The sequence below is a fragment of the Salmo trutta genome, chromosome 12 (assembly GCF_901001165.1).
Source record: "Salmo trutta chromosome 12, fSalTru1.1, whole genome shotgun sequence".
Classification (NCBI taxonomy): domain Eukaryota; kingdom Metazoa; phylum Chordata; class Actinopteri; order Salmoniformes; family Salmonidae; genus Salmo; species Salmo trutta.
Window position 1 is genome coordinate 42,316,107 of NC_042968.1, and position 14,753 is coordinate 42,330,859.

The 14,753-nt window shown below is 43.3% G+C and overlaps 1 protein-coding gene across 2 annotated transcripts; it reads right to left on the reverse strand.

Annotated features, from left to right (window-relative positions):
- Positions 1-440: 440 nt before the first annotated feature.
- On the reverse strand, positions 441-11,312 carry LOC115203571 (isocitrate dehydrogenase [NAD] subunit alpha, mitochondrial). Of its 2 annotated transcripts, none has more exons than XM_029768352.1 (11): positions 11,222-11,312; positions 10,827-10,862; positions 10,571-10,654; positions 10,276-10,390; positions 8,529-8,716; positions 5,159-5,292; positions 4,698-4,800; positions 3,336-3,400; positions 3,036-3,120; positions 2,611-2,763; positions 441-1,071 (listed from the first exon to the last, which is right to left on the reverse strand). In XM_029768352.1, the coding sequence occupies exons 1-11, from the start codon at positions 11,246-11,248 to the stop codon at positions 988-990; spliced, it is 1,074 nt and encodes a 357-aa protein (XP_029624212.1). In that variant the 5' UTR covers positions 11,249-11,312; the 3' UTR covers positions 441-987. The 2 variants fall into 2 exon arrangements, with proteins under 2 accessions (XP_029624212.1, XP_029624211.1); XM_029768351.1 differs by having other exon boundaries at positions 10,809-10,862.
- Between the last annotated feature and the right edge of the window lie 3,441 nt (positions 11,313-14,753).

A 14,753-nucleotide genomic window follows, 5' to 3' on the forward strand; every position in this document is an offset into this window, starting at 1 on the left:
AGGAACCTAGTCACTGGTTACCACAGCCACAAAGTCTGAATTATTGTTAAACCCTGGACTATTTCTCAAAATGTCTCTTAAAAAATCTGATTTTAAACCTAACCCACACGAAAAACCTTATGCTTAACCATAAATTAAGACCAAACCGCTACTTTTTGTTTCCATATTTTACATAGCCTATTTTGTCTTTGGCAACGAGTGACAACCGGAAGCGTCCTCTCATCTGGGTTGCCAGATTGGTTGTAATACTGCCACACTGAGGATGCAGGCTGAATCAGCTGACAAATGTTTAACGCTATTATGTAGGTCAAAGTGACCCTTCCATAAACACAAATGGCTGATTTAGATAATAAATAATCTAATCCCGGTGAAAATGAATCCAACTTGCTCTACAATAACAATACACTGTTAACAGGAAGAATGAGACGTCAGGCTTTAAGTCATGTTATCAAGTTTTTACTTATGGATCTCGAAACAGAAAAGAGAGACATGATACACTGGTACAATCCATTCATGCACAGGAACCCGACTGGTAACAATAAATAGAATACATTGAAGCTGTTAGCATTACATTTACCGTTACAAAAAAACTAGCAATGATCAGAACCACTGCAGGACAACACAGGTGGAGCGCCACGCAGTATAGAGGCAAGTATAACTTTGGGGAAGTTTGCCCCATGAAATGATCATGTGAGTAAAATTGTGCTTAAATACACCTTAAGAGTGAATACCCATTCATGTAGGGCGCGTTCCAGGTCGTGATTTATTGCAGTCACACTGCACAAATTATCACATTTCTATTTCAAGAAAAGGGACAATTCTCCAGGTTCTCAGGAACCTACATAAATATAATATAGTAATCTAAGATATGCAGCTGCATCGTAACTGCAGTACTGACAACCTGGAACGCCCCCAGAGTCTTTAGGAGTAAGTTCAAAGCAGCGGTTGAAATATTATGAAGTCTTCAGAAATTAACAGTCGTCGTTTTCAGTCCATGTCTCGCACTCTACGGCAGATGTCCTCTGTAAACTCTGAGCACTTCGACTTCCCACCAAGGTCCCCGGTCAGCACCTGGGAGAGGATAGAAAAACAGCCCAATCAATTCATTGAAAAGCCAAAGCAGATTTTGCATACAATGACCAACTGAACAAAAATCTGTCATGTTAAAATCTACAGAATAATACATAAGAGCATTGGCACCCGGAAGGAGGTGTGGTGTCCAGGGGAGCCAACATATTATAAACCAACTAGCCCAACATCCAGCATATAATCTGGCATCGGATAGAAGAGAGCAGACTCTCTGAGCGGTCCTCCAAGAACAAGGAAGTACTACTACTTCTCCCCGGGCACCTCCACTTCGTAATGTATTCCGGCACCGATATGCAAGAGCCACAATAATCACTATTGGGGGTAATAAAAACCCAACTAGCCCCCTTCTAGTCTCTGATGGTTATTGGGGGGGTAATAAAAACCCAACTAGCCCCCTTCTAGTCTCTGATGGTTATTGGGGGGTAATAAAAACCCAACTAGCCCCCTTCTAGTCTCTGATGGTTATTGGGGGGGTAATAAAAACCCAACTAGCCCCCTTCTAGTCTCTGATGGTTATTGGGGGGGTAATAAAAACCCAACTAGCCCCCTTCTAGTCTCTGATGGTTATTGGGGGGGGGTAATAAAAACCCAACTAGCCCCCTTCTAGTCTCTGATGGTTATTGGGGGGTAATAAAAACCCAACTAGCCCCCTTCTAGTCTCTGATGGTTATTGGGGGGGGTAATAAAAACCCAACTAGCCCCCTTCTAGTCTCTGATGGTTATTGGGGGGTAATAAAAACCCAACTAGCCCCCTTCTAGTCTCTGATGGTTATTGGGGGGTAATAAAAACCCAACTAGCCACCTTCTAGTCTCTGATGGTTATTGGGGGTAATAAAAACCCAACTAGCCCCCTTCTAGTCTCTGATGGTTATTGGGGGGGGTAATAAAAACCCAACTAGCCCCCTTCTAGTCTCTGATGGTTATTGGGGGTAATAAAACCCAACTAGCCCCCTTCTAGTCTCTGATGGTTATTGGGGGGGTAATAAAAACCCAACTAGCCCCCTTCTAGTCTCTGATGGTTATTGGGGGGGTAATAAAAACCCAACTAGCCACCTTCTAGTCTCTGATGGTTATTGGGGGGGTAATAAAAACCCAACTAGCCCCCTTCTAGTCTCTGATGGTTATTGGGGGGGTAATAAAAACCCAACTAGCCACCTTCTAGTCTCTGATGGTTATTGGGGGGGGTAATAAAAACCCAACTAGCCCCCTTCTAGTCTCTGATGGTTATTGGGGGGTAATAAAAACCCAACTAGCCACCTTCTAGTCTCTGATGGTTATTGGGGGGGGTAATAAAAACCCAACTAGCCCCCTTCTAGTCTCTGATGGTTATTGGGGGTAATAAAAACCCAACTAGCCCCCTTCTAGTCTCTGATGGTTATTGGGGGGGGTAATAAAAACCCAACTAGCCCCCTTCTAGTCTCTGATGGTTATTGGGGGGTAATAAAAACCCAACTAGCCACCTTCTAGTCTCTGATGGTTATTGGGGGGGGGGGGGGGGGTAATAAAAACCCAACTAGCCACCTTCTTGTCTCTGATGGTGTCGAAGCAGGCGGTCTCGATCTTCTTGCCGTAGTCGTGCATGCCCATGTGACGCAGCATCATCACAGCACTGAGCAGCAGAGCTGTAGGGTTGGCCATGTCCAGACCGGCTATGTCGGGGGCCGTCCCATGGACCTGGATACCACAGGGGTAGAGGGACAACGTTAAAACGTCTACTACTCTCAACACTGGAACAAGCTTCCGTACATCCATTAGAAATGGACAACTTATTGAAATATATGACGTCTTGTATTATTGTTTTGTTGAAAGAGTGGGAAGTCTTTAACAAAACAAACATGTTTAGTTATTGCACAATAGACTGTTTACTGGACAAGAAGCCTTGCGTTTTATCAAACAGTTGAGAGAGTAGCTAAACATATTCCGATTATAAAAACAGCAAGACAAACCGATTCAAAAATGGCGACTCCATTGGCACCAATGTTTCCACTAGGAGTGACTCCCAGACCTCCGATAAGTCCAGCACACAGATCACTGCAATACATGACACACACCTATCTGTAGTAGTAGCCACAGCCTTTAGTTAGCAGAATCATCTAGTCACATTAGCGCAACACAAATTAAAGCCAGTATTAGGCCCAATAAGACCAAACTCTGCTAAGCTATTAATGTTTGAATTAATAGCTTAAACAAATTGCATTCAATAGCGATGAATTAATATGGATACATGCAAATAAATAGTAACTGACCTGAGAATGTCACCATACAGGTTGGGCATCACCAGGACGTCAAACTGGGTGGGATCTTGCACCATCTGAAACATTCACCATGACAACCTGATTAAGCCCCGTTTCCATCTACCGCACCAACATGAGACCCCGATTAAGCCCCGTTTCCATCTACCGCTCCAACATGAGACCCCGATTAAGCCCCGTTTCCATTTACCGCTCCAACATGAGACCCCGATTAAGCCCCGTTTCCATTTACCGCTCCAACATGAGACCCCGATTAAGCCCCGTTTCCATTTACCGCTCCAACAAGAGACCCCGATTAGGCCCCGTTTCCATTTACCGCTCCAACATGAGACCCCGATTAAGCCCCGTTTCCATTTACCGCTCCAACATGAGACCCCGATTAGGCCCCGTTTCCATTTACCGCTCCAACAAGAGACCCCGATTAGGCCCCGTTTCCATTTACCGCTCCAACATGAGACCCCGATTAAGCCCCGTTTCCATTTACCGCTCCAACATGAGACCCCGATTAAGCCCCGTTTCCATTTACCGCTCCAACATGAGACCCCGATTAAGCCCCGTTTCCATTTACCGCTCCAACATGAGACCCCGATTAAGCCCCGTTTCCATTTACCGCTCCAACATGAGACCCCGATTAAGCCCCGCTTCCATCTACCGCTCCAACATGAGACCCCGATTAAGCCCCGTTTACATCTCCAACATGAGACCCCGATTAAGCCCCGTTTCCATTTACCGCTCCAACATGAGACCCCGATTAAGCCCCGTTTCCATTTACCGCTCCAACATGAGACCCCGATTAAGCCCCGTTTCCATCTACCGCGCCAACATGAGACCCGATTAAGCCCCGTTTCCATCTCCAACAAGAGACCCGATTAAGCCCCGTTTCCATCTCCAACAAGAGACCCGATTAAGCCCCGTTTCCATCTCCAACATGAGACCCTGATTAAGCCCCGTTTCCATCTCCAACATGAGACCCTGATTAAGCCCCGTTTCCATCTACCGCTCCAACATGAGAACCTGATTAATCCCCGTTTCCATCTCCAACATGAGAACCCGATTAAGCCCCGTTTCCATCTCCAACATGAGAACCCGACTAAGCCTAATTTCTACCTTCTGCTTCCAGGTAATCTGCTTGGTCTGCGCCAACGGAATGATGCGATATCCAACTTCCCCTCCCGTCGGCGTGGTCAAATCTCTGCATCCGCAAGGTCACCTTTCAAAGGGAGGTGCGCGGAAACACGCAGACGGGAGCGGTCTTTCGACTGAAGCGGTAGTTGGGAAATTAGACTTTAGACAGAGAATGCGATTTGCATCAAAACAGCGTCACGTAGGAAGAACAGCGTAAAGGAGCGTACATACGTTGAGACACACTGTGTCCAGGTACATCTCAGTAAACTTGATGTCCTTGAAGTTTTCAGCCACCTCTCTGCATTTCCTCAGGAACAGCCCATCGGACATCCTCCTGGTCACATCAAAACACCAGGCACGTTAGTTTAATGCCTGAATATTGGTGTCATTGATGTGCTCATTCTGATATGTTATTTCTTTCTTAAATACATGTTTATTTGTGCGTATCGTTTTGTATTGCTAGGTATTACTGCACTGGTAGAACATAAGCATTTCACTCCACCTGCGATAACATCTGTTAAATATGTGTACGTGACCAATAACATTTAATATCTTATTCTGTTTTGACTTGTAATTGATGATACATTTAGTCGATATTTGCTTCTCATTTTGAAATGATCCACAACTGCCCAATAAAAATGTACAATTTCTAAGATTCCACAGCCTATTTGATTGTGGAGCTCTAGACTTACATGATGTTGGCTTTGTGAACGGCTGTGACACTGTTTCTTTGGTTGTTTCTTGCATACTCAAAGGCATACTCAGCGATACGTCGACTGGCGTCTTCTGTGATGAGTTTGATGCTCTGAACTACGCCATCAACAATCTACAAGAGAAGAGGACAATCGCCTTAGCCTAAATCAAACAATAGATGACTTAATTAATCATACGGAATAAAATATTTTGAATCAGTGATCTATTCACTTATGTCCTTCTTTAGGTCATAAAATGTTGAGGGACAGTAACAACTGGGAAAGACAACTGAGCGACTTTAAAAAAACAATTGAACTGGAACAATGAAACTGGAAGAGAAGACGCATGAAAAGGTATTCATAACATAACCGTGAGTGGAGGAACAAAAAGTACTCTCAGCCTGAGGTGACAACTACATACAATAGGATTTCACCGTAAAGGAAGTGACATCAAGAAATTCCAGATGTGCCATCTTAATTTGACCACTTTCACAACAGGAAAGTAATCCTGCAGCAACAAGAAATGTGGATTATTATTAATAAAATGGAAATGTTTAAGTTAAGATACATTTTTCATTTGGGCAAATCAAGTCTGAAATTGGAAATGACAAACTTTAGAAGCCTTTTTAAAAACATTTAATACACTACAAGTTAGCAGTGCCTGCTTAAAATTCTATGCGACAGAGTGATCAAATTAAGATAGCAGATATGTAGGAATAACATACAATACATTTAGTTGAAAAAAAACTAAGTGAACAAAGAAGGAGAACTGGAGAGAGAAGTTGATGAACATACACTACCGTTCAAAAGTTTGGAGTCACTTAGAAATGTCCTTGTTTTTTTCCATGAAAACATACATGAAATTAGTTGCAAAATGAATAGGAAATATAGTCAAGATGTTGACAAATAATACTTGTGTCTTTCAAACTATGCTTTTGTCAAAGAATCCTCCATTTGCAGCAATTGCAGCCTTTGCAGACCTTCTAGTTGTCAATTTGAAGAGGTAATCTGAAGAGATCTCAGCCCATGCATCCTGAAGCACCTCCCACAAGTTGGATTGGCTTGATGGGCACTTCTTACGTACCATACGGTCAAGCTGCTCCCACAACAGCTCAATAGGGTTGATATCCGGTGGCTGTGCTGGCCACTCCATTATAGACAGAATACCAGCTGACTGCTTCTTCCCTAAATAGCTCTTACATAGTTTGGAGCTGTGCTTTGGGTCATTGTCCTGTTGTAGGAGGAAACTGGCTCCAATGAAGTGCCGCTCACAGGGTATGGCATGTCGATGCAAAATGGGGTGATATCCTACCTTCTTCAAGATCCCTTTTACTCTGTACAAATCTCCCACTTTACCACTACCAAAGCACCCCCACACCATCACATTGCCTCCACCATGCTTGACAGATGGCGTCAAGCACTCCTCCAGAATCTTTTCATTTTTTCTGCGTCTCACGAATGTTCTTCTTTGTGATCCGAACACCTCAAACTTAGATTTGTCTGTTCATAACACTTTGTTTCAATCTTCCTCTGTCCAGTGTCTGTGTTCTTTTGCCCATCTTAATCTTTTATTGGCCAGTCTGAGATATGGCTTTTTCTTTGCAACTCTACTTAGAAGGCCAGCATCCTGGAGTCGCCTCTTCACTGCTGACGTTGAGACTGGTGTTTTGAGGGTACTATTTAATGAAGCTGCCAGTTGAGGACTTGTGAAGCGTCTGTTTGTCAAACTAAACACTAATGTACTTGTCCTCTTGCTCAGTTGTGCACCGGGGCCTCTCACTTCTCTTTCTATTCCAGTTAGAGCCAGTTTGCACTGTTCTATGAAGGGAGTAGTACACAGCGTTGTACGAGATCTTCAGTTTCTTGGCAATTTCTCACATGGAATAGCCTTCATTTCTCAGAACAAGAATAGACTGACGAGTTACAGAAGAAAGTTTTGTTTCTGGCCATTTTGAGCATGTAATCGAACCCACAAATGCTGACGCTCCAGATACTCAACTAGTCTAAAGAAGGCCAGTTTTATTGCTTCTTTAAATCAGGACAACAGTTTTCAGCTGTGCTAACATAATTGCAAAAGGGTTTTCTAATGATCAATTAGCCTTTTAAAATGATAAAACTTGGATTAGCTAACACAACGTGCCATTGGAACACAGGAGTGATGGTTGCTGATAATGGGCCTCTGTGCGCCTATGTAGATATTCCATTTAAAAAAATATATATAAATATCAGCCGTTTCCAGCTACAATAGTCATTTGCAACATTAACAATGTCTGTACTGCATTTCTGATCAATTATGTTATTTTAAATGGACTAAAAATGTTTGCTTTTCTTTCAAAATCAAGGACATTTCTAAGTGAGCCCAAACTTTTGAACGGGAATGTACATTGGGGCACGCTAGGGTTAGAGACTGAGGTGGTGGTCTGGTTAGTGAAGCTGCTGTTCCTCTGGCTTACCTAAGGAACACCTGGAGAATAACCAATCACCTGTGTGTGATGTGCCCTGTCCAACCCAGATAAAACAGTTTCAATAACCGAGGACACGGATTCCACACAACACCACAGTGAAAATACGGACTGCTCAGCTCTCAGCCTTGAACAGCTGCTTATCAAGAGCTGAAAACCACGGACCGGAGTAGTCACATCACAGTTAACGTGACTTTTCAGTCACTGTCAAACCAAACAAACCATTCGCAACCATTTTAGTGCTGACATTTGCTCTGAAATCTACACCAGATGCCCTAATGGAGGACCCAGTCAAGTGTTGAAACACTGGGTCATGTTCAGCAGGGCACAACGTAGCCATTAAAAACATAATAACCTGAACATTCTTCTTGGACATGTTCAGGGAGGACTTCTTGTTTTGTTTCACCTCCATTTCAAAACATTCCCTAGCGTTTCGTACCATTTGATACCGAATGAACACATCCCTGCATGTTGTTGTAGTAAGACTATTCCATTGAGGGGCTGACTGCAAAGCAGGATCAAGGAGTTCGCTAGCTAACTCGACAATTAACATTTTTTATTTAGAAAGATAAGTTTGAAATGGACATGGACTAAATGATTCAACAACCAAAAACACAGAAGTTCAGCTTTCTTTAACCCCCCCAAAAATCCATTGTTATTTCTGGTTGTTTCTCAAAGTTAGCTGGCTAACTCACTGATCCTGCTTTGTAGTGTACCCCTCTGGTCAGTAGGAGGGATCAGCCAATTAAATTATTATCCTGAACAAACATACGAGGTAGCTACTGCTGTGTTCTATCCCTCTGTAGTCAGTGTTAGCTGCAGCCATTTTAACATACGAGGTAGCTCCTGGGACGTTCTGTCCCATTTCTCTCCTACTGAACGTCACCTTGGTAACCATAGCTACTTACTATGTGCTCGATTCCGCTGTACTCTCCCTCGGTGTTCTCTCTGATGGTGACCAGGTCCACGTCGGTGTAGGGGGTCTTGTAGCCCTCGATGGACACACAGGGACGCACGTTGGCGTACAGGTCAAAGGTCTTCCTGAGTAGCAGGTTCATGGAGGGGTGGCCGGCTGCGATGGGTGTCTTCAGGGGGCCTACACACAAAGGAGGGGGGGAGGTTAAAAGTCCAATGCAGACCTTTTTATCTCAATATCAAATCATTTCATTGTGATCATTTTCAACGTAAAAAAAAAAAATTGCTTCTTAGCAAAGAATAATTTCTCAGGACTGTTTTGAGTGGTCTGAGTGGTGAGGGGAAAACTGAAAACTAGCTGTTATTGGCAGAGAGGTGACGTCACCAGGTAGACTAAACTCCACCCCACCAGGTAGACTAAACTCCACCCCACCAGGTAGACTAATTTCCACCCCACCAGGTAGACTAAACTCCACCCCACCAGGTAGACTAAACTCCACCCCACCAGGTAGACTAAACTCCACCCCACCAGGTAGACTAAACTCCACCCCACCACAACATGTCACCAGGTAGACTAAACTCCACCCCACCACAACATTGCAGGCAGTCATTTAATACAGCTCTTACACTAAAAGGGCATTATCCTCATGTTCAAAACATCACAGTATTGTTCCAACCTCCGTGTGGATATATATATAAAAAACACAGAAAAGTGTAATTTGACAGCACTGGGCCTTTAACACCAGTTTACTGTTCAGTAGGAACCAAATGGAAGTAAACAGACAAACAGGGAAAGGACTACCTGTACATACAACAAAATACTTTTTACAATTTTCCATTGCAAAACGTTTTCTGTTTGAGTCTACTGAATACGGGGATGTACTGGCACATAGACATGTAAACCTCTAGACGGGCTTTCACACCAGCCACCTGACCTCTAGACGGGCTTTCACACCAGCCACCTGACCTCTAGACGGGCTTTCTGCATCGTTTACCTACCAATCACGTTACCACTACATCTGTCATCAAGGCCGTGTCCCATTCAATCCCTACTATCCCCATAGGCTACTATCCCCCATGAACCCTACATACAACTATTCCCCATGAGCCCACAGGCTACCATCTCCCCCCGTGAACCCTCCATACTCTCCCCCCGTGAACCCTCCATACTCTCCCCCCGTGAACCCTCCATACTCTCCCCCCGTGAACCCTCCATACTCTCCCCCCGTGAACCCTCCATACTCTCCCCCCGTGAACCCTCCATACTCTCCCCCCGTGAACCCTCCATACTCTCCCCCCGTGAACCCTCCATACTCTCCCCCCGTGAACCCTCCATACTCTCCCCCGTGAACCCTCCATACTCTCCCCCGTGAACCCTCCATACTCTCCCCCGTGAACCCTCCATACTCTCCCCCGTGAACCCTCCATACTCTCGCCCGTGAACCCTACATACTCTCGCCCGTGAACCCTACATACTCTCCCCTGTGAACCCTACATACTCTCCCCTGTGAACCCTACATACTCTCCCCTATGAACCCTACATACTCTCGCCTATGAACCCTACATACTCTCCCCTATGAACCCTACATACTCTCCCCTATGAACCCTACATACTCTCCCCTATGATGCCGCCTGCATGACGTTCTTTATTCCAGCTGACTTCAATACATTATGTCCATCATGACCATGACCAATCATAGTACCATAGATTTCCATAGAATCTCTGTGGCTGCTACCTACCTTTTAACCCGATCAGGGTCCTGTCCATAGACTCCTTACAGTCTGGAGGGATCATCCATCTACCTCCTGGGCCCTGGATAGCTGTCACATTCCTCTCCTCCCACTGGATGGGAACCTAACAGTGGTAGAGAGAGGACACAGAATGGTACAGAAAGGACTCGGGTTCAATGTTCTGTCAAACTTTCCACGCAAATGGCATGTTCTGCTGTTAACCCTACAATGTGCTGTGTGTGTGTGTGTGTGTGTGTGTGTGTGTGTGTGTGTGTGTGTGTGTGTGACAGCTTTTCCAGCTTACCTTAGCAGCCTCAAAAATCTTCATGACAGCCACGGATATTTCTGGACCGATTCCATCACCAGGAATTAATGTAACCGTTTGCAGCTGTAAAGAGAAAACAAACCCCTTTTAAATCTGTTTTAGAGGGATTACATATGAGCACTAAACACTGGCTCATAAATTACATCATTTCAGCCAATGAGGGAGAAGTTGATAAAAGACAGGTGTAGACTTGTCTATTTGTCAGTCCATGACTTACCCCCCTTCTGAAACATACCGTCGGTCTCTTTGCCGCCCCCACGACGTGAGAGAGCTGAAGGAGGAAAATAAACGGAAGGTTAAATTACTACCGCGCAGATACAACGTATCACAACAACATCCACACACTGTATCTCTAGTCTAGTGTGACTGAATCAGAAAACATAATGACAAAACACGAAATGTCACTTGTCAAGCATTAGGCAGATAAAAGTCGGTTGGTTAATAGCATAGCTCGCTACGGTAGTAGCAGGACAAGGACACACAGTAAAGGCCTCACAGAAAACCCATGGAAACAACAGTATACAACCAACAAAGTTATTCGAGCAGGAACTTACACTACACGAACATAAATCCAATACATGGCCAAGTTACATTGGATTATGTTTCCGCTGACAAACGGAATTTCCTTACCATTGACCTCCACACGTTGCTAGCCATACTCCTGTGTTAATGTGGTGCTACACCGCTCTGTCGCTAACGGGACTTCCGGGGTGGGAAACCGTGACGTCATCACGCAGGAAACTTGGACCATAAGCAACGTAATGTCTGTTTATCTTCTAGTTCACATTTACATTTTAGTCATTTTAGCAGACGCTCTTATCCAGAGCGACTTACAGTAGTGAATGCATACATTTCACACATTTTTTCCCCCCGTGGGAATCGACCCCACAACCCTGGCATTGCGAACACCATGCTCTACCAACTGAGCCACAGGGCGCAGTAATATCTAACAAATTCACAACTACCTTATGCACACAAATGTAAAGGGATGAATAAGAATATGTACATATAAATATATGGATGAGCGATGGCCGCGCGGCATAGGCAAGATGCAGTAGATGGTATAGAATACAGTATATACATATGAGATGAGTAATGTAGGATATGTAAACATTATTAAGTGAAGTTATTTAAAGTGACTAGTGATACCTATATTAAGTCCATTAATTTAAGTGGCCAGAGATTTGAGTCTGTATGTTGGCAGCAGCCTCTCTATGTTAGTGATGGCTGTTTAACAGTCTGATGGCCTTGAGATTAATACTACAACGTGAAACAAATCCGCGATGAAAACATTTCAATAAAATTATACACGTTGAAGATTTAATATGTCTACTTTGCAGTGGTGTAAAGTATTTAAGTAAAAATACTTTAAAGTAATAGTTTTGGGTATCTCTACTTTAGTATTTATATTTTTGCCTACTTTTACTTCACTAAATTCCTAAAGAAAATAAAGTGATTTTTACTCAATACGTTTCCCTGACACCCAAAAGTACTAGTTACGTTTTGAATACTTGGCAGGACATAAAAATGGTCCAATTCACACACTTATCAAGAGAACATCCCTACTGCCTCTGATCTGGAGGACTCACGAAACACAAATGCTTCGTTTGTAAATTATGCTCAGAGTGTTGGAGTGTGCCCCTGGCTATCCCCTGGTTTGCTTAATATAAGAAATTAGAAATGATTTATACTTTTTCTTTTGATAAATAAATATATTTTAGCCATTACATTTACTTTTAATACTTAAGTATATTTAAAACCAAATACATTTAGACTTTTACTCAAGTAGTATTTTACTGGGTGACTTTTACTTGAGTCACTTTCTATGAAGGTATTTTTAGTTTTACTCAAGTATGACAATTGGTTCCACCACTGCTACTTTGTTGTACAACTCAACTATGTACTTCATAGTTGAGTGTCAAACTCATTCCATAGGGCCGAGTGTCTGCGGGTTTTCGCTCCTCCCTTGTATTTGATTGATGAATTAAGGTCCCCAATTAGTAAGGAACTCCCCTCACCTGGTTGTCTAGGTCTTAATTGAAAGGAACAACTAAAAACCAGCAGACACTAGGCACCTCAAACTCTACTCTGGACCTTGAAGCCAGATCCACTGCGTTTTTTATCCTAATCAGGGACTGATTTAGACCTTAGACATCAGGTGGGTGCAATTAATTTTCAGGTAGAACAGAAAACCAGCAGGCTCATAGGGCAGGGTTTCCCCAACTCAGTCCTGGGGTCCCCCGCCTGGATGCATGTTTTGTGTTCCCCCCCCCCAGCATTGACTACACAATCAAAGCTTGGTTATTTGAATCAGCTGTGTAGTGCTAAAGCAACAACAACCAAAACGTGCACCCGGGGGGCCCAGGACCGAGTTTGGGAAACCCTGTAGAAGGGTAAGAGTGGAAGACCCCTGCATTAGATCCTCCATTGAACGAGTTTGACACCCCTGATTCATCCTCCATCCAATCCTTTCTGCAGTACATATCTCCACCACCAGATGGCAGGCTTCCCTTCTCTTTATTCACCACGCTAGCTTCATCTGTACAGAAACAAATTCAGACTATGGATATAACCTATAGGACTATAGATTCAGATCTTTATGGATCTAACCTATTATTAAAGGACTACAGATTCAGATCTGTATGGATCTAACCTATTATTAAAGGACTACAGATTTAGATCTTTATGGATCTAACCTATTATTAAAGGCCACAGGGTTTTTATATATGTTCTTTGTAACTGCCTATTTACCACCACAAACCGATGCTGGCACTAAGACCGCACTCAGCAAGCTGCATAGGGCCGTAAGAAAACAGGAAATTGCTCAACAAGAGGTGGTGCTCCTAGAGGCCGGTGATTTTAATGCAGTGGAACTGAAATCATTTTTGTTACCTAATTTCTACCAGCATGTCACCTGTGCAACTAGAGTAGACAAAACTCTAGATCACCTTTACTCCACACACAGAGACACATTCAAAGCTCCCCCACGCCCTCCATTTGGCAAATCTGATCATAACTCTATCCTCCTGATTCCTGTTTACAAGCAAAAACTCAAACAGGAAGCGCTCATTGATGCTAAGCTACAGGACTTTTTCGCTAGCACAGACTGCAATATTTTCCGGGATTCATCCAATGGCATTGAGGTGATATGAACCTGCCAGATAAGCTAAATGCCTTCTATGCTCGCTTCGAGGCAAACAATGCTGAACCGTGCATGAGAGTACCAGCTGTTCTGGGGGACTGTGTGATAACAGTCCAGGGGCCATATCATTATCACATGTAAAGTAGCCTCCTACTGTAGGGGCCATATAATTATTACATGTAAAGTAGCCTACTACTGTTGGGGCCATATCATTACCACATTTAAAGTAGCCTACTACTGTAGGGGCCATATAATTATTGCATGTAAAGTAGCCTACTACTGTAGGGGCCATATCATTACCACATGTAAAGTAGTCTACAACTGTAGACTATAGGGGCCATATAATTATCACATGTAACAGGGGCATGTGCCTCCATAAGTGAACTACAGCGATCATGTGATTTAAATGTAAATGTAAAAAAAAAATGGAACTGTGAGCTTATTGGTCTGTTAGAATTAATTGGTTGTGTGCTGTGACTGGTTGCAGGTATGAAGACACCTATATTCCTATAAAATATTGGCTAATTCCCTGTTCTGTAAATCTGTAGAGAGTAGTGAAAGACAGACTGGTAGCCTGCAAGCTGGAGTTCATTCACAGTTCACACATTTTCCATCCAGTCTCTCTGTTATGTTAATGTTTTACATGTAAGTATCCTAAGTACATTGGTACAAAGGGCTTGCCTATTTTATTAGCATTTACCAGTCTAGGCAGTCTTCGACGTTTGTCCTTAATAGTATTGCGTAATCTTCACTGTGAGTCATTTTAACTTCTATTACATTTTAAAACGACAGATTCCTCTATGGATATGATTTATATTTCTTAATATTTTTATATTCAAAACTATAGTGACATCTGTTAGATCTATATACAGTAGCTTCTGTTAGATTTAATGTATATAGCTTCTAATGGTGTTTTTAAAAGCGCCATATACCGTTTCCATAGGAACCCATCAGGTAGCTGGACAGATCTGACCAGTTGGCTGCCTAAATGACGCCGCCTGCTGGCTTGTCTTGGTCTGC

What these genes read in the sequence shown, in the direction of transcription:
- LOC115203571 (XM_029768351.1), bottom strand. Translation starts at nt 11,248, where the DNA reads ATGGCTAGCAACGTGTGGAGGTCAATG. An exon ending in AGATTTTTGAGGCTGCTAAG is followed by an intron (nt 10,391 to 10,570) that starts GTAAGCTGGAAA and finishes TACCACTGTTAG; the next exon opens with GTTCCCATCCAGTGGGAGGA. An exon ending in GTTCACAAAGCCAACATCAT is followed by an intron (nt 4,801 to 5,158) that starts GTAAGTCTAGAG and finishes TGATGTGACCAG; the next exon opens with GAGGATGTCCGATGGGCTGT.